At 35.5% G+C, this 26,135-nt stretch overlaps 1 protein-coding gene across 1 annotated transcript in view; it reads right to left on the bottom strand.

Annotated features, from left to right (window-relative positions):
• Positions 1-26,135, bottom strand: part of TMEFF2 (transmembrane protein with EGF like and two follistatin like domains 2) — a 248,544-nt gene that overhangs the window by 45,461 nt on the left and 176,948 nt on the right. The window contains exons 6-7 of the mRNA XM_060015610.2: positions 6,680-6,828; positions 5,909-5,968 (exon numbers count right to left, since the gene is read on the bottom strand). Of these exons, the coding sequence (XP_059871593.1) occupies positions 5,909-5,968; positions 6,680-6,828 (209 nt within the window). The remainder of the gene's footprint in view (positions 1-5,908; positions 5,969-6,679; positions 6,829-26,135) is intronic.

Below are 26,135 nucleotides of genomic sequence, written 5' to 3'. Positions count from 1 at the left end.
GCCCTATTTGCATGGGTGGCTGGTCAATATGTCAAAATACTGTGACCAGCTCCAGGTCAGCCACTTAGCTTCTTTGAGCCTCAATTTTATTCCCCCTAGTATTTGTAACCCTGTTTTATTGAATTGACGCTAGAGCAGATAAGGTAATGTGAATGGATCTTTGTAAAACTACAAAGTATCACACACACATTTTCTATTTATGTAGGATTACTTGGTAACAAATCCTGTTCTCTTTGGCTTCTCTTGTGTATATGGATAAATAGGACACAGAAGAGGAGAATTTTAAAACCAAACAATACAGTGCTTATAATATATAGACATAAGTTCAAAGAGAAGAGTAACTCTGGAGCATCTCACAGCAATGGGGTTATCATGGTGAAACATTTTTGACTCTGGAACTCACAAGGGGTTAACCTTTAAGGTGCAGAGTGCATCCCCAAACCTCTAAGAATGTTAGGTAGTGACATTCTCCCCTGATCCCTGACCGTTGACATTTTGCTGGTTTCTGAAATTAGCGATGATGGTTTGAACCTTAGCTCTATCACGTAATCTTTTTCCTTACTCTTCCTGAACCTCCATTTCTCACCTGTCAAACACATATAATATCTGCCTCACATTTCAGTTGTTAAGACTGAAGGAGACAATACATGTGAAAAGCCTTTGTAAATTGCAATGGCTTCTACAGAGAACAAGTTATTATGACAATTTGCTTAGGCTATCTAGATACCCTTTCAAGATGTCAGTTTCCTCTCAGTGTGGAGAAATGGGCTGATGGAATAATAATAGGATGGATGGAATTTGGTTTAGATGTGTATTTCTGGTTACTTTCTTCCATATTTCAGACCTGAGCTTAATATCTAAATTATTGCTTAAACATAAGGAAAAGGTTTCTAAAGAGAACATTTCCTAAAAATTAATCCTGCCTAAATATTATAAAAAATGGTGAATAGCCACACTGTAATGTACACCAAGTAAACACATGGACTCCATGCGTGTCTGTATCTAGACTCAGAGGTAGGGAGACCCTGGCTCCCTCCCAAGAGTGGGAATGACTCAGGGCTTACTTTTCTCATTAACAACTAATAAAAACGGGAAGTTTCTCTTCCCATATTCGGGCTATAATCTAACATATTCTGTATCTTTACTCAAGCTTTCTGACTGTTCTATTATCCAGTTCCCGTTGAACCTGTAGATACACGAGGAAGACAGACTGAGCGTGCTTTCTCTCGCAACCATTTTCCTCAGTATTCTGGGTTATCTTTTTCCAATTTGAAAATATACATAAATGTAACTCATAACTTTAGTCTGCCATAGAACTCTATCATTGAGTTATACATATTTTAATGCTATGCTCTAGAATGTTATCAAAAATTGATTTTAAAAAATCCCCAGCTATATGAAGAGCCTTTTGGCATATTTTGTAAAAATCACTGTTGAAGATCTTATCCATTCTATATTTTCCAGTGATGCCTTATAAAGAGATCTATGCTAAATATTTCCTTTAGAATTTAGTTCTGGAGAAACTTTGTCTTTGGTCTCTGAACTGATTATTTATTTTTATCAGACAATAAAAGACCTAAGTTCCATTTTAGCAGAGATCTCGGTTGATATATTCACCTTTGTAAAGCCCAGGACAGCAGAGTGTGTATGGCAAGGACTCTGAAAATATTTGTTGAATGAATTGATTCAATCATAATTTCTCTTTTTATATTGGTTGCAAGAACGCTTAGGGCTAAATGCAGTAACGATAATAGTCTATGTTGCTAATATGTTTATTTTCCTCAACAGTTCTGCTTTTATGTTTTCAATTTCTCTTTAAAAAATTTTGTTGAATATATTTTAATTATAAGTCTCTGCAAATACTTTTGGAAACTGGTACAGAATGGCATTTAAAAATACATTTTATTTTCTAGATGATAAAACACAGACTAGTTTAACTACATGACTGTTTTGCTTGTTTGGTTTTTTCTTACATCTAATAACTTATAAAATTAAGTATATTTTTATCAGAAAAAAATATAGCCACTTTTGTGAAGCATGACCAGACTTTTAGACAGAAAAGCAACCCAATCAGAAAATACACATACCAGATGAAGAAAAACAAAAGAGTTGCACTTCATTTTTTTTTTCATTATAAGACATGAGGGAATATATGTGTGTGTGTGTATATATATATATATTTTTTTTTTTAAAGAAAATGTTGCAAATTTCAAGAGGTATAAAACATTTTCTATTTAAAAACTTCCAGAAGGAAAGTTTAATATTAGCATTTTGAAACAATGGAAATCCCTGAAAGCCTTAGCTTTGTGGTTTTATAAAATTGTGTTCTCTGAACCTTTCTGTGAGTGAAGAGAAAGACCTAAATCTAAGCCCGTCTTAGACTGATGAAGGGAGAATAGCATTAAGTGGCTTGTTTAGCTTATCAGACAGGGATCCTTGTCTGCCTTGAAACAAAGAGATCCAAAGCTCTTGATTCAGGACTCACTAATGCCTTGGGTCTCATTAAAGGAGAGAGGGCAAAATAGAGACCAAAGTCAGACACAATTGGAAAGTAATGCTGGCAGGGATGATTTGGCAAATTCTTTGGTTTCCTAGCGTCCACTTCAGTTATGTGCCTATGAGGTTCATGGAATTCACAGCGCTGCATAAGTTCAGTCAAGCCCTAATCATGTTAGGGGCGTGGCTCTCTTAGTTTGCATTTATTTTTTTGTAAATTAGCCCCTGCTTGTCCTTACTTGGAGTCTCTCTTTCTAAAGTGATATAAAAAATGAGACACAGCATATTTATTTTTAGATTTAAGCTTTCTTTAAAGTATGTTTCCATTTTTGTAATCAGAAATATATGTTCTTGTATTAATAGCTGCAAGGTAGGCTCAAAGGAAAATAAGAGCGGGGGGGGGGAAGCTAAAAGTTTAACAACTATAGTATTAAGGACATGTTAGGGGAAAAATGAGAGTGCTTTAAGATCTGTACCTCCCTGTGGTGGGAGAGCGCATGAATGTTTGTTCAACGAGGGAAGTGACTGACATTAAATTAGCTGTGAGCACATAGCAAACTTCTAGAAACCATGAAGTTCTAGTTCCTGTTTTCCCTCCTTGGGGAGTTTTGAGCATGTGGAACAGAAATTAAGAGGACAATGACATACTGAGTCTCCATTTGGTTCCTTTTACTTTTTTCCAAAGTTTGAGTCCCAAAATTCGGGAAATGCAAATACTACTAGAAGCCTGGAAATGCTGAGGGACCTGACTGTTATTTAAATAATGTCTAAAAAAGGGTATATATTGCATTTTAATAAGATCATCGATGAAGACAGACATATAAATTAAATCCAGGGGAATTTTAAAGTGTGCAATCAATGTTTAATTAGAAATTGCAAGCTTCAATTGACATTATCTTTGTTCCTGTCTTAAATTTGGATTTCAACAAACATGTTTTTTAAACTTTACTTTTATCTCAGAGGTTTTTCTTTGGGATCTACTAGATAAATCTGATGTCAAATTAGAACATCTTGGACAACACTGAGTGTCTAGATAGTTTTCATTTGCACATGTATTTAAAAACACATTCTCACGTTCAATAAAGACCTAAGATAGGAAACAATGTCAATTAAAAGCATCGACACTGAAGATCAGAGATGATCTGTTTGAAACCAAACTCAAATATAAAATATTTTTTGGAATAAGAGTTCAGCTCCCCAAACTCTCTGAAAATGGACAAACCGTTAATATGCAGTATGCATAATATAGAGAGAATAGCAAACTCCATTGTATTTATTGGTGCAATTTTATAAATGCAAATATATTTGCACATTGATGCTAATCAACTTGAAGAGTTCTTTGTTTCAGGGACAGAATTCTCAGGGAGATGTTTGATTCTGCTGTGAGCTCAATGGAGAAGATATTCACAATATGTTACATTTTTGAAGATTTTTTTCAAAATGAATTACTTTGCAAAACAGGTGTAAATGTATTTTAAGTGCAGTGTGTTAAGTTACTCCTTGTATAAAAGTGAGATCATTGTAAAATTTCCAAATATTTTAGGCTACAGTAAAATTAAATGTCAGGTAGTGACTTAAAATGCCAATATATAGTTACTATTTTTAATAAAATATAGAATTTAACTTTTATATCATTTAAAATTTCAAATATATGCTATTAGCTTCAGACCTCAATTTTTCATTATTATCTTTTATCACTTTTAATATTTTCCTGTAGATCAGCATATTCCAAAGTGCATTCTTGGTGACACTAGTAATGAAAAATGTGCCACAAAAAATGTGCTATTCATCGAATAAGTTTGATAAAAGCTATGTGTTATTAGGAATTATTCATAATTATTTTAGGTGTGATAATGACAATTTTATTTAAAAAGGATTAATCTTTTAGAGATGCAAGCTGAAGTATTTATTTCCACATATTTTGAAAGTGGAGAAAGATGGGTGTGGGGATGAGGCTAGGTTAGCCATGGGTTGATGTTACTCAGTTTGAGTGATGAGTACATGGGGGTTCATTTTACTATACAGCCTACATTTGTGTGTATTTTTTATGTATTAGAAATTCTGTACAATAAAACATAAAAAACATTAAATAAATAAAAGATACACATCTCTTAAAAATTTTACAGTGCATATAAGAGCCATGAAGAGTTTTGGGTAAAAAATTCATTTGTTTATCTGGACTCTTCCCAAACCTACTGACCATGGACTCTTCTTTTCAAGGAACAGCTATTAATATCTCTCCTGGACCCTTTGGGAACAGCTATACAATATCTACGTAGAGCTAATGTGTTTTCATGTATCATTGTCCATGATAATTGTAGACTTCTAGCACATGAAAATTTTATTTACATTGTTGAAAATCATTAAGATAAAAATGGAAAATTAAAAAAAAGAATCCTTTTGTTATTTCCAAATTCTGAAATGTTTGAGGTATCTATGAGTAAAACATCTGATTGACTAACTTTAAAAAGTTTCATCAAGATTTATCATGTGTATAAATATAATGGCAGAAATAGTGTTAAAGGAAGTGTAATTTCAAAAAGAGTGAACAGTAATCCATATTTCAAAAGATAAGCATTTTTTGATTGAATATTAGCCATAAATCTAGTTATAAATGTTTAATAGCTAAATGGAAAACTGCTTTTTTTAAAAAAAACTGCTTATCATTATCAACCTCAATAATTTATTTTTATTATATTATATTTTTTATCCTAAATTTCTATGAAATTTAAGAATCTGTTAAAATCTTATTTGAATACCCACAAGTTATTTCTCACTCAGGAAAACTATATTAGGTAAAAATATTCCTCAAAATAATATTCTGTAATTGCTAAATAAGATTTACATGTCTACATTAAATGCTTTATAATTTTGCATGTGTCAGAGTATAATTTTACTCTGTATAATTTTGCATTTTAGTTTCTAAATAAAGAATTTTATTATTTTTTAAAATAAATTACCTATACCTTTTTAACTTTGCATCAAAATAGACAGCCTGTATTACTATTTATAGATATCCTTTCTTTCTAAACTTTTTTATTGTTGACTTTTATAAAAATTCAAACAAGAACATTTGCATTAATTATAATATACTGCCAAAAATTGCATTAATTTCCATTGATGCCCATTAATTTGATAAATGTTTTGTCGTTTGTACCGTTTGCACTGTCAAAACAAGTTAATTATATCTTACTGACATTTTTGACAATTGCTTTAACTGTGGCAAAAAAAAAAGTGTCTTATTTGCTTCGACAAAAATTCAGTCTTGTCTATTGAAAATTTGAACTAAGCAAGAGAAGACTAGCACATGTCAGAAGTCTTGCAAGATCATCTTAGGATCAATGGTAAACAGTGGTTCCCCAGAACTCTTTAATAGCAGTGCTCATATTTTGTAGTAGAAAATATTACGTACCTGTATAATCTGTTCTTGCATAATGCCCATCTTCAGATTTAGTAGCTGTAGTTGTGTTATCTGTGTTAAAAAATTAACAATAAAGATTACCTGTTTCCTAGATATCCTTCTAACAGTATCTTCACTACAATTAAAGAATTTTCAACTATATTTCTAAGCAATCTTTATACAAAGCAGATTTACAAGGTCAATTTCTGTTCGAGAGTGAATAATAGAAGGATATAGGCTTTCTGAGGTTTAGGGCAAGGAGAAGATTCACAGTTATAACTGAGATAAGTTGGGTAAAAGAATAACCAATCAAAAACAAAAAAGATGTTTGTTTCTGAACAAGAAACAAAATAGAAGGTTCCAGTACATACTGCTTATAAAAATGTACTTGAAATATTTCTGTTGAGTTAATACCTAAAAGTGGTGTGATTTGCTTTTGATTTCAAGGTTGTCTAATAATCTTTAGGTTCTTTGCTAAAAATGATTTCACTTTCTTTTTTCCCTGTGCAAGGAGTATATCTGCTATCTTCTGAATATTGGCCTCTGGGTTGATGGCACTGTGAAGATACAGTCCCATTATATAGAAAAAAATATGGACTGTTGCCAATAGGCCCTCAAACTCCTATAATCACCACAATTGCTGCAGTAAAATTTACTGCCCATTGTAGGTCAGAATTGTCTTTCAAAAATGAAGCTGCTGCCTAATAAGGAGTTATCTCCACTTTTCATTTCTACACAAAGACTAAAGACATTCTTTAAAATTAATTTTGGTGTGAACATTACCTTGACATCGACCCAACGACATGACTTCGATTTTCTCCTGTTTCTGACATGATGCTTCTTTGATTTGACATGCATTATCATAAGATTTCCCATCAGAAGCACAGAGGGGATTGAAGTTGGTTTGAGAACAGTCAATGTTGCACACACACCTAAAGGAAGAGAGAAATAAAAATGTGTGACATCAATAGTGTTGTTACCACATTATAAATAAAACACAAAGTGGAAGAATTGCTAGGTTGGCAAAATGCAAGTTGGCAAAATTGAATTTTATCCTTCCAGGGGAAGTTCCTTCACTCTTCTACCTGAGGTGAAAAGAAACAGAACAAATCAAAAATAATTCAAAAGACTGAGCAATGGATAAAAAATAAAAAGGGAAAACTCAGAAAATAATCATCAGTTAATCTCTGCCACTGGAACTTTTAAAACATGTACAGAAACTTCCGTGCTGATGCCTGCAGAATTTGAATAAGCTGAAGTAGCCATGAAACTCTGCTTTACAATTTCCTTAAATGAAATCTTGCTGTGTTACTTCTTTTCTCAGGATATTTGAATGGTGAAAGCTTGAGGAAAATGATTCAGAGAACATTTAAGAGAAAGTACACACGGAGATTATTTGGAATACAATCAGGAGTTAAATTTCTTCAGCATATAGGAGGATACACATAAGATGTGCTAAACAGGAATCTTCAGTGGTCCTTAACGTTTTGAGGAGATAACCAAACCCTTTGAGAATCAAGTAAAAGGTATGGATCTCTCCTCAGAAATACCTATATTCATATAAACAACTCTGCATAATATTTTAGGGGTTTCATGGGCCCCTTGAAGTCTATCCCATGGAGCCCTTTCCCAGATACATACTCTCTTTCTATTTTCAGTTTTAAATGATTATTAGTTGATTATCGCTCATGATTTTAATATTTTTACTAATAGAAATAAAAATTTGGTGAATTAATGAAAATTAGGTCACCTGAATTAAGAGAATTAGACATTTAAAGCAAGCTTCTTATGATTTTTCCTATGTCCTTATAATTCTCTGTATTTTACAATCTACTTTGTCACTCAGAATATCGTGTTTATGTGTGCAAATATGTTAGTGCCTTAGAATATAAACCCATTTAAAATTTTTATTAATATTTCTATTTTCTAAATAGATGATATGCTTCTTGAAGTGATGAATCACACATTTTAGTTTTGTATATCTACTTGGAGCTGAGCATAGGATATAGTGATAACAAAAACAAGCTGCTGACTACATGCTGGGTCCTAAACATGCATTGCTTTCTTTAATCTTCAAAACAGCCATTTTTCAGTCCAGTGATATTACATAATGTCAGAGAGCTAGTAAATTGTGGAACAAGGACCCCCCACAGATGTGTTCAAGTAAAATGCAACCCCTTTCCTCTTACTGCAGGCTGTGTATGTTTCCCGGAAAAATGTAAACACAGCTATTTATAAGCAGGCTTCTGGGCCTCCGTAAGTCTAGGGGAAAAGCCTAGGATTCTGTATTCCTAAGCAGTCAGCCTGCCACCAGACTCACTTCCTAGGAATCACTGCTTGATCGGTTTGTTGGCTGAGTGCGAGAGGGCTTGTCTACACATCAGTGCTTCTCAGAGCGTAGTCTTTAAACCATCTGTATCAGAATTACCTAGATCTCTGTTAAAAGTGTTGGCAGATACTGTACTCATTCATTTAATATTTTTTTGGTAAGAGAATTGCTTTAGGGACACTTGGTTATTTTTAATATTTCACTTATTTAGATACAAACAAGACAGATGGTAAGCATCCCTACATGCTTAAGTCATTGAGAGTGGTGTTCCTACCTTGGCCGTGATGGTGCTACATGATGACAGCTACTGGGATCGTGACATTGCTTCCTTGGCTGATTCTTGGCATCTGAAAAATCTGAGATCAGGAGCTCCTACATGTTCAAAGAGCTTTTGGTCCTTTTCATAAAGGATTTGGAGAAGTGACTTGTAGCTCAGGCTTGTTCCCCTTAACCATTTGTAGTAAATAAAGAGGGGAAGGGACTGACTTCTTTTGAACTTTTAAAAAGACAGCTTCATTTATGTTGAAGACAGTTTAGGTTTTGACTGTTGTTGTGTTAGACTCTAGAGACTATCTCCTTGAAACACACTGAAATAATCATCTGTTAGCAGCAGCAGAACAGAGAGGAAGGTATGTGAGAACCTCTGTCCATCTGGAGTAAACTATGTAAGATATCAAGGGCTTTTCAGGTTTCTCCAAATTGAACACAAAGAAATTCAGGGATGTACGCCATATATAATCTTGACAAAAAATGACTGGCAATTCAGAAGTCCATTTGATAATCATAACAAAATGGTGAAATGAGAATAGAGATGGAAAGAGAAAATTTGATTGAATTGAACTGGCCAGGTTCAACGTTTCAGTGAAGAATTCACTTAATTAAGCCATAGCACCAAATTAAACAATTGTTCAGGATATCTTACAAGATCTTCCTTTTCCAGTTGGCTTTTTTTTTTTTTTTAGTTTGACTGATCTGATCTTAGTCCCACAGACTTTTTGATGCCGACATCTTCTTCCCTTTCCTTTTCTAGCATTGCTCATTCAGGTATCTCCTTTCAAGGTTTGTTTCCCCTTTGGCAATTCCTCATTCTTACTGCCTCAAATAAAGCCTTTCAGGAAATGCCTAAGATAAAAGTGTAGACATTTGGCATTTCTATTCTCATCTCAAAAGGAGGACCTAGATTCTTTGAGGTGAAAGTAAGATGGAGTTTTGCTGGGCTATAAGCTTTAGGAAAGCATGGGTTATAATTATCTTTTTCTCTACTGTATAGTGTTATCATACCTTCTCCTTCCTCCCTCCTCTTTTGGCCTTGCATATATGAAATAAATGCATGAGTATAATAAATTTGCTCATGAATTTCAGCAACAATTGGAAATTGGAAGTCTGTGAAGAATGTTTTTCTTTCTTTGAATAAGTGGAAAAAGCTTCATTGATTGCTGAAATGGCTTTAAAACTGTGTAGCTTAGGGAAAGGGAAATGTTGGGACTGGCTTACAAAGACCTACCATTTCTACGTTTATGAAAGACCAATGAACTCTGATTATATGATCGTTACTTACTATATATTTTTTGTACCTAAGTTTATTAGGCTTAATTCATTAGAAAACCATGCAAGATTTCAGGACCATGATCTCAAACTGTTAAGTCTGTCTTGATTTTTATCAGTAGTGGCTAAATCATCTTTATGTTCCCTGTCCCGCCCAATACCTTTCACACACTAAACTTTCAGTAACTGTGGTTTCAATACATACATAAATGAAACGAATGAATACAGAAACATGATTTTATATTTTCAAAGAAAGGATAAAATTAATATAAATTCTCATCACTCTACTGCCTTAGAAATAGACATAGGGTAGCTAAATAATTTTCTTGGCAAATATTAAATGTCCTCACTGAGATCAAATGAATATTCAATTGAATTTGAGGATAATTATACTAGCTTATTTAATGATAGTGCCTGTCCTAGTGTTATGTGCTTTATATGTTATTACTCCTTTCATCCTTCTATCTCTATGAGGTAGTTACTTTTACTCTCTCCATCTTACAGATAAGAATATGTAGACTTGGAGAAGTCACACAGCTTGTATGCGGAAGAACCTAATTTCGAATATAGGCAGTCTGATGCCAAAGCCTGCACTGTTCTACATACTGTTCAGTACAATGAAAAACAAGAAAGAGCCAAATGCCTACTATTAACTAATTAAACGAATGCTTTGGGTGAATAGGGCTTGAAAAAACAAGGCTGTGTCTACTTTTGGAATATTTATCATGATTTTATGAATTTAAATAACATTGACTCAGTCTCTGTCTTCCCAAACAAGTGATCCAGGCTTTTTAGTATCATAGGGTCATGAGGATATATCAGAGAATATTAGTTTTAAAAAATTCTGAACTAACACTTGGTATTACAATGAGTAACAGATACATGTTAAATTAATCTGTTTATGTAAGGCATCAATTGTTCAGAACATTTTATCCTTAATGAAACTCTATATAAAGTTGGCTCCACATAAAAACACACACAGACAGACACACATACACATACAAACACACTCCAACTGACTCTACTGAAATTACAAACTTGTTATGTTTTAGCACAAAACCAAAGTCTCTGCTTCAAAACTTTTAAAATATTTTGGAAGTTCATATTCATCGGGCAGCAGGGTTTTGTATCTTTATATCAGTGGATGAATTTGTGTATGTGTGTGTGGAGAGGGGGCTCCCTGGTGGCATTTACTCAATTGTTAATGTGCCTGCTCTCTAGTTCATATTTTTACTTTTCTGCAACCTTCTCAAGGGCGATGTGTCTTTTTTACCTTTGAATTCCTGGTACCTAGTACGGTGCATCATAGCAAGGCTTTAATAAATGCTTGCTGAATGGATTACTGAAATTGTGACAGGATGGAGTTGGAAAAATTTAAAGAAAACAGTCATTGTCTAGATATTAACACATAGGCGAGAGAACCTGTGATATATTCAGATAAACTCTCACCTAACTTTGTGTTACTTGGCACATGGCATCTGTAAGGAAGGAGAAGGACCTTGAAGAACTAAGGTTCACCTTCCTCCTTTTATTTGTGTCTGCACAGACAAAGGAAACAGAGCCCTCGCTAGCCCTTAGCCTCCTCAATGGCATAGCAGTCCAAATACAAAAATGTTTTCACCAGCCAGGTTACTACTTACATTCTGTGGTATTTGGGTGCTGTTTTTAAGAACCAATACAATTTGAATGTGGTCCTGACTTGTCAGTTTAGTACTGTTTCAAACCATTGAAAAGTATAAGGCTCTGATAAAAAGGTGACAGAATTATCATATAGTGTAATAGTGAGAATGCAGGTTACTCTGTGCTTTCACAGCTTATGTAAACTAATCCAGGGTTTTGCTTTCTACAGAAATGAAAGGCGAACATTTTTAAAAACAGAAACTATCCCTTCTTCCCTGCTTTTGGCAAATAATTGCATTATTATTCATTCTGAGAGGAGTAACTAGTTAATTACAGCATGTCACAAGTATTTTATGTGAGCCAAGGATTTGTAAGGCTGAGAACTGCATGGATGCCTTGAAGGTTTTTTGTGTTTTCTTTTCTTTTCTTCTTTTTTTCAACCTATCTCAGTCTTTTGACACTTTGACACTGCGATTACATAGATCTCTTTTCTTCTAGGCTACAAAGAGAAAGAATCAGCCCTACTTGAAAATAATAATTTCAGGGGTCTCTATGTGGAAATACTCCCCTCTGAAAATCCTTCAGAGAAAATTAGCATTGACTGAAAACCTTAGCTCTCTGAATTGTAAGAAAGAAGAGAAATATCCAATAAGCTTAAAAGACCGCTTGATGGAGCGAAGAATCTAAATTATAGGAAGTAAAACTCACATACATTTATAATTATTTCATGAATATTTTGGAGGATTTGACATTAATTCAATTCCCTGCCTCTCTTGAAATGCCTCTTCCAAGAATGTTCTGAAATGAGTTAAATAAGCCTTTCCCGTGTATTTAAGAATGTCTTGTCATCCACCAGAGTGTGAGGATGCAGACGCTTCCAGGTAGCAAATTACTTATTCATGTGTCTGGTTTGTGGCTGCCCTCTAATTTCACTAGATTTTGTTTCATCTATCAAACATGCCTGTCACTTATTCCTCTCCCAATGTTCTTGATCTGATGTCCATTCAGAATTTTGACCATACAACATTCCTAATCAGTTTTAAAGCACTCAGTTGCATGGCAGTGACGGTGGTTTCGGGGTTGTTTTGGACCTTGACTGGTTTGTTTCCCTGGAGCTTGTCTGTCTCTGAGGTTACGATGCAGACCCCTTCTGGCCTGACCAGTAAATGAGGTCAGAGCTGCTGTCAGTGTTCTCCGTCAGAACTGTCATGGGTGAGCTGCATTATAGTAGTAACAGTAAAAACAGTATGTACCTTTCACTCAAGACTCCTGTGATACTTTAAATCCATTTACTCATTAATTTTCATGTCACTCCTTTTGATGGAATTTGATTATAAATATTTTACCTGTAAAGAAGCTACAATTCAGGAACGACTGAGTTGTGGGGAAAAAATATGGTAAGAGATGTGAAAATTCATTGAAAAGTTAAACCCTCTATACAAAGGGTGGAAGAGTGTTGACTGAGAGGTAAGGTGAGGAAGTCTACCATATTGTTACTCAGGTGACATATGTAAGCTTGGGCCAATAATTTTTTTTTTTTTTAATTTGAGAACGGCAGTCCTTTTTGTTTCAAAACCTAAGAGGAAGGAGCAATGCCCTTCTCCAGACATGTAACCTAGGATTACAGTGAGGGGGACCAGGCTTCTCTTGTACATGGAAAAAGTTCAGTTGCTATTAATATCTATCTTTTTATAAGGATTAAAGCATGGAAATTGGCTTGTTAGATGGAAAGGATTGAGAAAATGTCTAGAACTACAGATAGCCAGTCAATGGGTGTGTGAACGAAGGGAAACTAAGCTGAGGAACCCTTCCCCTAGGTGATGTCAGAACTTTCAAAACCAGAATCACATATTTAGCAGGAGGAACGATTCCAGGGAAAGAGACCGACGGCCATGTATTAAAATAATGTCTCAAATAATAAAGGTAGATGGGAGTGAGATTAGAGTTCGGAGTTTTGTATCAAATAGACCTGTGTTTAACTGAGGCTTGATCACTTACTAGTTGTATGGCACTGGACTAGTTATTTAACTTCTCCAAACCTATGAAAATCGTTTATAAATGTACATAAACTGCTTAACACTATTTCTCGAAGTTGTAATTACCTAATAAATATTGGTCATCATTAACTTTTGGCTTAGTGGTTTCCAATCCTGGATGCAGAGCAAAACCTCTTGTGGGATATTTTGACCTTGGGTGCCAACACAAGGATTCTCACTTAGGAGGTCTGGTATGAGGCCAAGGTAACTGCAGTTGTCAAAAATGCTACAAAATGTGATTCTGATGTGCAGCTGTGATGAGTTGTGATCATAGTAAATACTCTTTCTTACCCTCTAAGACTAAGAGATTTTCCAAATTTAGTGTGTGTAAGATTTGCCATGAGAAATTCGGACGCGATACATCTGGGATGGGACTCAGAATCAACATTTTAAGCAAGTTCCTTAGCTCTTTCTAAGGCAGATAGCTTGCACAGCCTACTGACAAATCTCAGCCACACCCTTTTTCTCTTTCTCTTTTATTCCACTATAAGGAGTTTAATATTCTTGTTTAATGTACATGCTTCAGTGACACGTATTCCTCCACATGCTTCAGGTGATATGTGTGTGGTCTCAGGTGACAGGAACAGGTGATTAAATGCACTGATTGAAAAACATCAATAGTGGAGAAGTCAGAAGGACTGATTCATCAAGCAAAACCAAGAAGGAGTGGTGAGAAAGGAGATGAAAGTCTGGAGGGGCCCCTGGTGCCAGGCACTTAGCTCCAACTTCCACATGACTCCCAGGTTTAATGCTCACAAGGTAGGGAGGAAACCATGGAAACTGAACTATCTCAAAAGATGGGTAGGATTTAACAGAATTGTGATGGAAGAAACGACATGGGGAAATGTGTGGAGGCAGACAGTGCACCGGGTGCTGGGGAACAGGAATAAATCAGTCTGATTGAAATGAACTCTTCCCAATAAAAGTGGCCGAGTCCAGCAGTCTACAGACAGATTATAAAGGGCCTCAATTCCAGTCCAAAGAGTGGGCTTTATCTTCTAGTCAGTGGGGAGTCCAGAAAGCTTTCTGAGCACAGGGTGATGAGGAGGTCAACGTGATGAAAGGGGTGCTTTAGGAAGATTAGCTGGTAGTGGAGTGTGGGCAGGGGGACTAGTCACCAGGCTATCACCATCAGCTAGAAGGACTAGCAAAGGAAAGCGCAAGAGTGAGGCAGTCACTCGAAGGAAGAATCAATAGGGCTTAGTGGCTTGATACTTAAGGCATATTGTAGCAAAGCACTAAGGTAAAAAATGTCACCCCTATGCATTTCCTGCTCTACCCTTTCCTCCTTTTTTTTTCCTGACCTGCGTTCTGTTCCAAATCGGAAACTTTAGAGAAGAGCAGCCAGGCTCAGGGTGGCAGCTGCATGTGGGATTCAGGAAGGCATCTTTTCCTCTCCCGGTAGGGAGAATTTTCTTTTTCGCTACTGGGACAGAGGCAAACAGGGTTCTATCATGATGTAGATCTCATGTAAGCACCCTTAATTGTGGTTTAGAGAATTATTCCTTGGATTTTTAACATACACCTGGCCTGATTCCAGGACTGATTGATGAGGACTGTGGCAGCAGCTACGATTAGTGCCACTGCTTTAGAGAGCAAACAAGGCTCCCTCCGAGGCCTCAAGTGCTCCCACACCCCTCTTCAGTATATAGGATGTAGTTGAAGCAGGATTGAGCTCGTGATCCATTTTCATGTATCACAGTTGCATTTTTCTCAGGATTATTTTTTCCTTTTTGAAGCAGCTGCATTTACATCTTAAAATAATCTGAGTAAACAATTCTTCTTACTCATATACATTTTTAAAAGTATCTTGAAGCAAAAATCCCTCATTAGCATCACGTGTATGCTCTTGGTCATTAAGCTGGAAAACATATTCAATAACCAAGGGTGACTCTGATTACTAAGAAGCATGGGTGCTCTGACTAGATGGGTCTTAGTACACAACAGAGTCAGAAAGCATGAAGACCCCAGAATAAAAAATTGGAAGGAAAAACAATATAATGAAAAAATCGCATTTGAATAACGTGATAGACTGAATTCCCACTCACTCCTTTCTGTCACAATCCATGTTGACTGTTTCAGCACCTTCCTTTAGGACCAGCTGTGGGATTCCCACACCCACTGCAGCCAGTGGGGTGGCTTCATGTTGATATTTTACAAACTGGCCCTCTGGTATGCTTTCCTTTGCCAAAGGACTTTCAGGAGTAAATATGCATGAACATCATTACAGTTTAGATTTTCCAGAAAGCTGCAATTTCATATCATGCCCTAGGATTTTATCCATGAGATATAAGAAACAGTAGATGAAAAATAACTCCGCATTGTGGTAAAATTGCTAGTTTGAAAACACTGTCCATTACATCGTTCAGGTGGTTTTCATTTGTCTGTTTAATTTTTATTTAGTTTCCTATAAGGACACTCATGATAATTCTTTTCAAAGAAAAAAGGTAGTGTTACTTGATGGTATGGCATATCTCCTTTTATTAGGTAATGTCACCTTAAGACCTGATGTGTTTTCCTTTACTCCTTGGCTCTCAGGGAGCTAAGAACAGTAAGTGAGGAAGAGAGTGTGTGTGTGTGTGTGCGTGCGTGTGTGCGTGTGCGTGTGCGTGTGCGTGTGTGTGTATAAATGATGGGTGATAAATGGGAACAATAAAATACCTATCCAACAAGTTTCAGTCAGTTTTATTGATCTTATGATATAAAGGTAGGAAAATAAGGTGACCTTTGTATACTTGCAGCGTTTCCTCATGAAATTAATTCTCGGTGCTTTTATAACATGTTTTTTTTCCAGACTGATGTCCACAAAAGTTTATGCTGTTATAATTGAGTATAAAAATAAAGTGTTGATTAAGTTATGCTGGCATGAACTAAATACATTCATAATTAAAACTTGTATCAAATAATCTCCCTTTATGATTATATCATCCTTTATCTTTCACTTATTAATTTTAGTGTCAATTTAATTTAAATTTGTTTTTAAAATAATATTTAATACATATTATAACATGCTATCATAAATTTCATTATTTGAATAATGAAAAATATGATTAAAATATTCATAAGGATGTTATATACCAATCCTGGAAAGAGAAGTTAGGAAATATGATTAAGGAAGGAAGATGCCTTTAACTTTATCCATAATGTTGTATCTCTTAAGAAAAGATCAAAAATAAATATGGTAAAATGTTTGTTAAAACTAGGTGGTGGATACACATATGTTATATTTTTGATAGTTTCAAAATATAATTAAAGATAAAAATATTAGATTTGTCATTTTGCTTAAATGTCAAGCTTAGTAAATATTTCTTGCATCGATTTAGATCTAGATAATCTATTTCTAAATTGTTTAAACCACATTTGAAAAAAATAATATGAGCATGGAGAAATTCCAGTAGACTAAAATGTGCCTTTGTAAATAACAACTGTTTATGTCTATATAAAAGTGACTTTCAAGTAGAGTTTGTTATATGAAGGGAGGCATTTCCGTCCTTCTCTCTCTCTCTCTCCTCATCTTAACTTGTTCATCCACTGAAATGTTAAACTTGCAAACACATGGTGGCATTTTAGTTTACAGGCCAAGCCAGCGTTCTTCATTGACTTCCTGCAGTGTTGCCAGTGAGTTTTGATGCTCTGAAACAGGGCTGTATGGCAGTGTTGGCAGCCAGAAATAGTCGTGAGCTATTCCGAAACCCTTGGGATGAAGGACTTTAAGTAGAAGTGTTTGAACATTTTGCCTTGAAATAAGAATGCTCTAGAGTTTCTCAAACATATTAAGCTTTAAAAGGTAAAAAGTTACAGGATGTGTGAATACCTCCCTGCTGCGAACTCCCGATAAGTTCCTCTTGTTAAAGGTGTTTGGGGGTCTGCAACTATTTATTACTGCCACACTTTTTTTGTGTTTTTGTTTGTCTTTCATTCCTAGGCACATGCATTTTCATTTATCAGGGATCTCACTGAATTCAGTCTAACCCCGTTCGTGTAGTTGACCATCTACTTGGTGCCAGGTACTGGGCTAAATATCACAGACACCAAGATGGCCCATGTGATCCCAGCTGGCAACAGAGATCACAGTGAAATGAGAAAAAATAGTATCCACAAAACTGTCATCAAAGTTGGCATAAACAATGTGTTTTGAGAGCACTGAGGAGAAACGATGACTTCTACCTGGAGGATCTTGAAAGGTTTCAGGGAGAATATGATGCTTGAACTAGAACTTGAAGGAGGAGTAGAATTTTAACAGGTGGTTTCCATGGTGACTTGTAGCAAGAGAACTTCTAAATACTTTACTGCACTGAAGTTACCTCCATAACAATATCATTTCTTATTCTCTTCCCTCTGTTGACTCTCTCCTCGGTGTGCATGATAAAACATCTTTCTTCTTCCCTAAAACTCATGTCTCCCTGTTTCATGTTAGAAATGACAATATATGCCTCCTGTTTGGAACCCAGAGCCTTAGAGGCTTCTGCAAATCAGATCAGGTCATTGAACGGAACTTACACCAGGAGTCAGGACTCTGGTTTGGGCATTCTTCCTCTCTAGCTGCTGGGTATCTGGCCTCAGGTTACTGGAGGACAAGCTGACCAAATAAGATGATGTCTAGGGTGGTCAGTTCTAAAATTCTGATACTTTATTTCCTTACATTCATATTACCTATTACTTCTGTTTATCTAGCACATCCTCATTTTCCTACCATCTTCCTCGTTTTTGTAGCTTCTTCTCTGTTAAAGCCTCTACTAAATGAACTTGGCATTCTCCCCTGCCCTCCCTGGCCCCTAGCTCAGTGATTTGCACATAATAGACATTCCACATATAATTGTTGAATGAATGAATGAGGATTCCTGTCTGATTTTTCAATGTTTCCTTAATGTCCTTCTAATCGGTGAGTTACTCAGTGATTCCTAACTCTCCAGGGCTCCAGCCATGCTGTGTGTCATCTGAGAGTGCTTCCTTCCTGGGACTGCTGCTGCTTCTGCTAGGTTGCTGGCTGTTTCATCATCTATAGCCTTACTCACTTGCTCTCCATCCTGTCCTCTGTCACATGTCCCCACAGTTTAGTGGAAAGAACATGGACCTTTGGATATTATTAGGGTCTTAGCCGGTTAGCTGTACCTAATAAATGCTTGTTGAATGAACAGCAAGACCTGAGTTAAAATCTTTTTTAAAAAATTTATTTTATTGAAGTATAGTTGTGTTAATTTCTGTTGTATAGCAAATGATTCAGTTATACATATATATACATTCTTTTTCATATTCTTTTCCATTATGGTTTATCATAGGATACTGAATATAGTTCCTTGTGCTATACAGTAGGACCTTATATAATAGTTTGCATCTTCTAATCCCAAACTCCCAATCCATCCCTTCCTTCCCCTGCTTGGCAACCACAAGTCTGTTCTCTGTCTGTGAGCCTCTTTCTGTTTTGTAGATAAGTTCATTTGTGTCATAGTGTAGATTCTATATACAAGTGATATCATATGGTTTTTGTCTTTCTCTTTCTGACTTACTTCACTTACTATGATAATCTTTAGGTCCATCCATGTTGCTGCAAGTGGCATTATTTCATTCTTTTTTTATGGCTAATATTCCATTGTATATATGTACCACATCTTCTTTATCCATTCTTCTGTCAATGGACATTTAAGTTGCTTCCATGTCTTGGCTATTGTAAACAGTGCTGCAATGAACATTGGAGCGCATGTATCTTTTTGAATTATAGTTTTCTCTGGATATATGCCCAGGAGTGGGATTGCAGGATCATATGCCATTGAGTTAAAAATCTTAATTTTGCAAGTTAGTTGACTGATTCATAAAATGTGGAAAATAACTCTTAGCTCATAATAATACCTACCTCTAAAGGTTGTCTGAGGGTATGAGTGGAGAACAAATGAAAATAACTTCATATGATATTTGGTACATAGCAGGTTCTGTTGCTTCCCATGCTCATGAAGAGTTCATTCTTCATCTTGTATTAAATTGGTCTAGTGTCCATTCCAGGCTGGCCATCACTATATTACCTTTCCACCTACACCTGATTAATCAACTGCAAATAAGCTTTGATCAGTTGGATAAAAAGACTATTTGCCATGCATATTTATCTAAAATCTATAAATTGAGTTTTTTTTCTGCCGCGTTTGGAAGTACAAGACTAACGTTTCTTTCTTTTTCTTTCTTCCTTTTTTTTTTGCTTAAAAAAGAAACTGTTAACAGATAACATCTCCAGTATATTCTACTTTAAAGATGAGATATTTGGCATTGTCCTATAGATTTTAATAATTTTTAACTTTATATAATTTTCAAAATACAGAAACCATTAGCTTATTTATCTGATTTTCCAGAAATATTACACATTCTTGGAAATTCTAAGAATATCATCGTACTGAGTAATGCTAAAAATAAGTTCATTCACTCCTACTCCTATTTTTTCTAGTCCTTGTTATCTCTGTCCTTCACTTCTTCCTTACTTTTCTCTATTTTTTTATTGCTTTCTCTCTCTTCAAATATTTAAGCCAAGTATACAATCTAAGTACTGTGGACAAAAAATATTACCTGCCATTTCAGTAAACAAAGAATGTTGCCTGCCATTCCGATAAACAACTAATGTTGCCCACCATCAAGCTATCAGCCACGGCAGCCGCCCCTACTGTGCTCCCTGAGTGGAATTCAGGGTGGAGAAAAATAACATACTGGCCCTAGATAGTTAAGACGCATATCAAAAGAATCATTTCAGTGATACCAGACTCTTGCATCTTCCCATACATAAAAAGGCACTAAAATCATTAACTTGAGATGGCTGGGTTTTTGTGTGTGTGTGTGATTAGCCATAATCTTTTGATGTTCAACATGTGTTTTTGTTTGTTTTTTCAGCAAAAGCTCCTGTATTTCCTGGCTCCTCCCTTACCTCTCTGGAACAGTTCCTCAGAGCTATCTGAGACGCTTATTCTGGGCTACAGTCCTCGGTAAGGCCACCGAATAACATAATTCTCAACTTTCAGGTTGTGTATTTTTTTTCAGTCAACAGTACTTAGGAAAAAGTCCCCTGCCATTCATGGAGCTCTTACTATCTAGCAGAGAAGCTTGCTATTTAGAACATGGGAAGGTTCAAAATTCTTGATAAAAATGTAGAAAAGCATGTTTTTAATATAGTGTCTATAAGATGTATTTATATGCAGAGACAATATACATGAAATGAGAAATGAATCTACTTATACTCTCAAACATAGTAGAAGCAAACTCAATTTATAGATTTTAGATAAATGTACGTGTAGCAACATGCATAAAGCCACATTGAATTCTTTTGCTCTCATTTATTTTTTCATGCTAGAGTTATTCGCTAACAGTGCTATTCTTTTTATTCTAATTAAGATATCAGCATTTCTATTCTTAAGCATGGCCGTGCAAAATGGTCCTGCTCTTGGCTTCATCTCAGAAGGCTTTTGAAGCTGCATAATCAAATGTGGACTTTTCTTTCAGTAATAGTATGTGGCCACTACAGGAATACATTATGTTTTGTAAAAAAAACTATTTTGAACTTTTCTAAGAGGAAAAATCAACAAGCTATTGACTATAACAAATACTGGGGCTATCATAAGTTATTATCTGAAACTTGGCAATATTTTTAACTTTATGGTGACTATATATTACATACAGTCTATATTAGGGATTTAATTTATCCTTACCCATTCTACCCATCCATTTCATAAGTTGCCAGTCTTCTATCTTAAGCAACCTAAATTATAATTTCTTTGAATTCAAAACAATATTTCTTATTATCACATATTATCTTTTATTTTTTTCAAAATAAGTACATTTATGTTCCACACTATGAATGAGCATATAAAAAACATAGATTCTATTTAAATAAATCAGCCTATAGTTGATTACAATTTAAAGTCATTGGATGATAACTTCTGTTTATGCCACTGAATAGCATGTATTCTGCACCTTTCTAGCTCCCAAATGATCTACCAAGATTTGACATCTGTCAGCCAGGCAGACTTGGGGCTTGCTGAGATCATTATCAGACTCATATCAAGGCACCAAAGAGACCAGTGCCAACAAACCATACAGGATGCTTTCATTACTCATCCAGATGTTGTATCAGTCAGGGGGCCCCTGAACAAGAATTGGAGTTTAAGCTCTATTTTCCCTGATAACATGCTAGCCCTAAATAAGTGAACTGGTCTGTTCTTAAATTTGGGGTTTTTCTAATATGAAAAATACTTTTTAAATGTAAAGTTCTAATCAAAAGTAACAATATAATTAAAAATATATTTATATCTGGAAAGAACTGGGGTGACTTTAGCTTTGTATTCATACTCATATAGATCAAAGAGTAATTCGGATCATAAGAGATTTAAAATATTGTACTGAGAAAAATTATCAGTATATAAATTGGAATGACAAAGTATAGAAAAATTAGTAAAAGTACATGCAAATTAAAAATTCTCTCCTCTGACAGAGAAAAGAAATAGAGGCTAATCCAGAGTTAGGACACTAAGATGCTAGGAATTAAAAAACAGCTAAAGATTAGTGTGCATCTACTCCAGATCACCAGGGAAATGAACGAGCCTCTGAACTGCTCTCTGTGTTTCTACTCTGCCTCTCTAGAGTCAGTTCACAGAATAGCCAGGGTGATGCTTTCAAAACGGTAAGCTGGGACAAAGTGAGCTTATGTGGGAAGCAGTCGCATAGCACAGGGAGATCAGCTCGGTGGTGCTTTGTGACCACCTAGAGAGGTGGGATAGGGAGAGTGGGAGGGAGACACAAGAAGGAGGGGATATGGGGATATATGTATACGTATAACTGATTCACTTTGTTATAAAGCAGGAACTAACACACCATTGTAAAGCAATTATACTCCAATAAAGATGTTAAATAAATAAAAACATAAACGAGATCAAATCATTTCCTTGCTCAAAACCCAGCAAAGTCTTCCCATGGGCCGTAGGATAAATTCGATGGTTCCCACCATGGTTTATGAGGCCCTACATGATCTGGCCCTTGGCTACCTATTCAATTTCATTTCCTATCAATCAGTCTTGTCCGCCCTTTCCATGCTCCAACCACACTGGACTTTTTACTGTTCTGAGGACACGCCAAATATGCTTGTGGCACCAGGATTTTTCACTTACTGTTCCCTCTGTCTGGAATGCTCTTAAATCAGATATTTGCGTGACTCAAATATGACCTTTTCAGAGAAGCCTTCCCTGACTACCCTATCAAAATCAGCACTTCTATTTCTGAATCCTGACATTATATCACATACTTGAGTTTTTTAAATTGTCTGTTTCCTCCACTTCAATATATGCTACATGTGGAAAGCGGCTTAGTCTGTTCTGTTCATTGTTATATTCTTCAGGCCTAGAACAATATCTGGTACCTAATAAACACTAAATAAATGTTGAATAAATGAGTAAATAAATGAATAAATTTCTGACTTAAAATATGTTTATATTTTAGTAGTTTAGACAAAGTGTTTTTTAAATCTTTTTTATCAGTTATCTATTTTATACATATTAGTGTATACCTGTCAATCCCAATCTCCCAATTCATCCCACCACCACCCCCCATGACAAAAGTTTTGATTTGAATTATATAGTTAATTGATGGATTCATATTATTTTGCTTCAATTTTCAAGAAAAGCATTTCTTCATTCTTATGTAAAATTAATATTTATTAATTTTTGTTAAATGCTTAGCTTGTAGTGGATGTGCAACAAATATTTGCTGAATAAATGGAGTGCTTACCATGTACAAGTTATTAGACATTTTGGTATTTAATTACCAAAAAGAAAATAGACCACATCTCCCTGTTACGTGGACTAGGTTATTTTAAACATGATGGTGAATTTCGTGTCCCAAGGATCAGTGTTCAATAATCAGTAGGAATGGTAAAGGCCCCCACAGTTTGACAGTCCCTGGCTACATGCAGTGCATACAATTTGCCTTTTCATTATCTATGTACATTTTGGGCACTGAAATCCATATTATACCACTTCTATCTTCTTTTTTTTTTCCTTGGGATGCTCAAAATGATTTAGACTTCCTGTCTGTCAGAATCTTCTTATTCTGAACAAAAACTCCATCAGTGTTGTTTCTTTTAATGATTATTTAATTTGTACCAACCTTTGATATTACTATCCTTTATATCACCTTTCCTTCAAACTGTGAGTCAGTGTTTACTGCAGAGGTAGGAAATGATTGAAGGTTACTGTCTGCTGTAAGCCTTTGCCAATCAAGCAGTTTCTTCATCTTTAGGCAATTCATTATGTGTCTAATTTAAGTCATTTGATCATTTGATCATTCTGATCTAACTTCCAATTATACTTGTATCAACAGATCTATTTCATTTCAAAGATGCAGCAGCAGCTACTGAAAACTGAATAAATGGGCCTGTACCAGTTGAAAGCGCTTTCTGTAGATTCAGATATTTACATAGAACGAGGAGGAAATGTATATCAATTTATGGCTTATATGCAGCTATTACTAACTCATGAATTGGAATCAGTAGACACGTTAAATATTGCATATACATTTTGAAGTGAAAGGTTTTGCCTTTTCCCAGGCATTGTTTTTATTTTGACTATGGTTTCTGGAGACTACTAGTCAGAGGGTATGCTCTGCAGTATGTGTGGGTAATAAGGAAAGCAAGTGCAAAGCAGACAGTACCTCTCTTTGCTTAGCAAGATTTCGTAGGCAGCAATGCTCTTTTGCTTTCTTAATACATATGCTGTGCCTGGGCAGACAGCATGCTGTTAGGGTGGTGGTTAGTTAGTATTAGGGATTGGACTATATGTCGCTCTATACAGTTTTATCTACAAAAATAATTTATAAAAAATCTAAAATTTATAGCTGTGACTTGTCATTAGAATATTTTTGTTGACAGAGGAACATTAAAATGGTCGCATGGCATTCTCGAGGCTGTCATTGATGCTTTCTTTGCCAGACTGGTAAGGACTAAAACAGTTACAGGGTTTTAGATGCTAATTCTGAACTTGTTCCACTTGGCTACATATTCTTCAATATGTGTGCCCTTTGAAAGAATTTATGATTAAAGACCAAAGCTGTGGCTAAATCGCACAATTTGTAGTCTATTTTTTAAAGGCTAAAAAAATGATCATCCTTTGGTAATGTTTTTAAATAGCAGGAAACACAAGCCTGTTAAATATAATACACTTTGAAGGAATCTTATTCAAACCATCAACACTAAATAAAAGGACTACTATATCTTTAAAAGAATAATGTATATGCAGAAAACAATGGTGTTCACTTAAGTAGCTCAAGCCTTTTGAACAATAAGTGTGACATTTAGATGTCTCCTTTCTATGAGAAGGTACACACCCTTTTACTTGGTATCACATACAGGAAAGTGGAACCAGAGCTGTCAGCTTGAGAGACTCGGGTCCATTCTCTTTTCCTTGAAGCATAATGCCAGTGTCACAAAATGTTGGTGTTGTCTCACTATACCATAACACAGTGCCATAGTTCAAGCAATCACTACGTCAGCCTAACCTAACTGCAGTGTATGCTTGCGGTCAGAGATAATAAAAAGTTTCACAGGACGTGACACTGAAAATGAATGTTCGCTAAATATAAGGACTGTACAGAAATGAGCCAATATATCTATACCAGACCTTAAGTCACACTGGTAAATACTCACTTTTAACTTGTAAATTCTAAAGACTACTTTAAATGGATAATGATGATGCTACCAATTTTTGGAGGGGTGGCCACATCATAAGAAAGAACTTGTGCACGGACCAAACATGACAGAATCCCATGAATTGAGATATGATTAAATTAACTCTGGTAGAAAAAAATTACTAGAAATATACAGAGGTATCAGGCTACAAGGAACTGAATGGGATGACTCATTTCAATTCAACATAGTCTAATTACCTAGTGATTACATATCTACCTTTGTTTATTAACAATTCATAATTAGATTATATTGGTCAAGGTTCATTTATTCTTGGAATCACTTTGAACACTACAGTTTGACCATGGTAACCCCAAATTCTTAGGAAACTATCTGCATATGGCACTCAATCAAATAACTAATATCATTTTAATCCCATGACTCATCAGCTGAGACATGAACTGTGAAACACTGATTCTCACTCCTAGCCTGAGACCCTGCTCTCAATCAGTGAAATATACCTAGGATCCTGTGAGTCCATCTCAGAGCCTTTCATACTTTCCCCTATGTTCTTTTATAAGCTAGTTATTAGAAGTTCAGTGAAATTGGACATTCCTCTATTTCAGCCAATGAATGGGGTTCAGAGTCCAAAAGGTGCTTTCCTCAACTGGAGGGAGAAAGAAAGAAACTAAGTTATATTTTCTTTAGCATTTCTAAATATTACATCTTCCAAATAAGTAACAATAAAGCAGCATGGCCAAAAGCTCTGAAGAAATTACAAAAGGCAGAATTTTGGTGTACTCATTCATTCAGTCATTTATTCAGTAGATTTGTGCTGAACATCTAACGTGTGGAAGCACTGGTTTAGGGGATACAAAGGTGAACAGGACGCTACCTAGAGTGAAGAGCAAGGGACAAAAATTAATCACAACTGATTTAGAGGCAGAGACAGGGCTGAGATTAACTGAGCTTGGGCATGGTGGAGTGTCCAGGTTTTGCAGAGAAGGAATGAAGGTTGAGTAGGACATGGTTGGGCACAGGTGTGGGAGACAAATAAATCTTCCAGCA

Source organism: Delphinus delphis, chromosome 7, assembly GCF_949987515.2.
Source record: "Delphinus delphis chromosome 7, mDelDel1.2, whole genome shotgun sequence".
Taxonomy (NCBI): Eukaryota; Metazoa; Chordata; class Mammalia; order Artiodactyla; family Delphinidae; genus Delphinus; species Delphinus delphis.
Note: the sequence above shows the minus strand (reverse complement) of the source record. Positions and strands in the feature narration are given on the sequence as shown.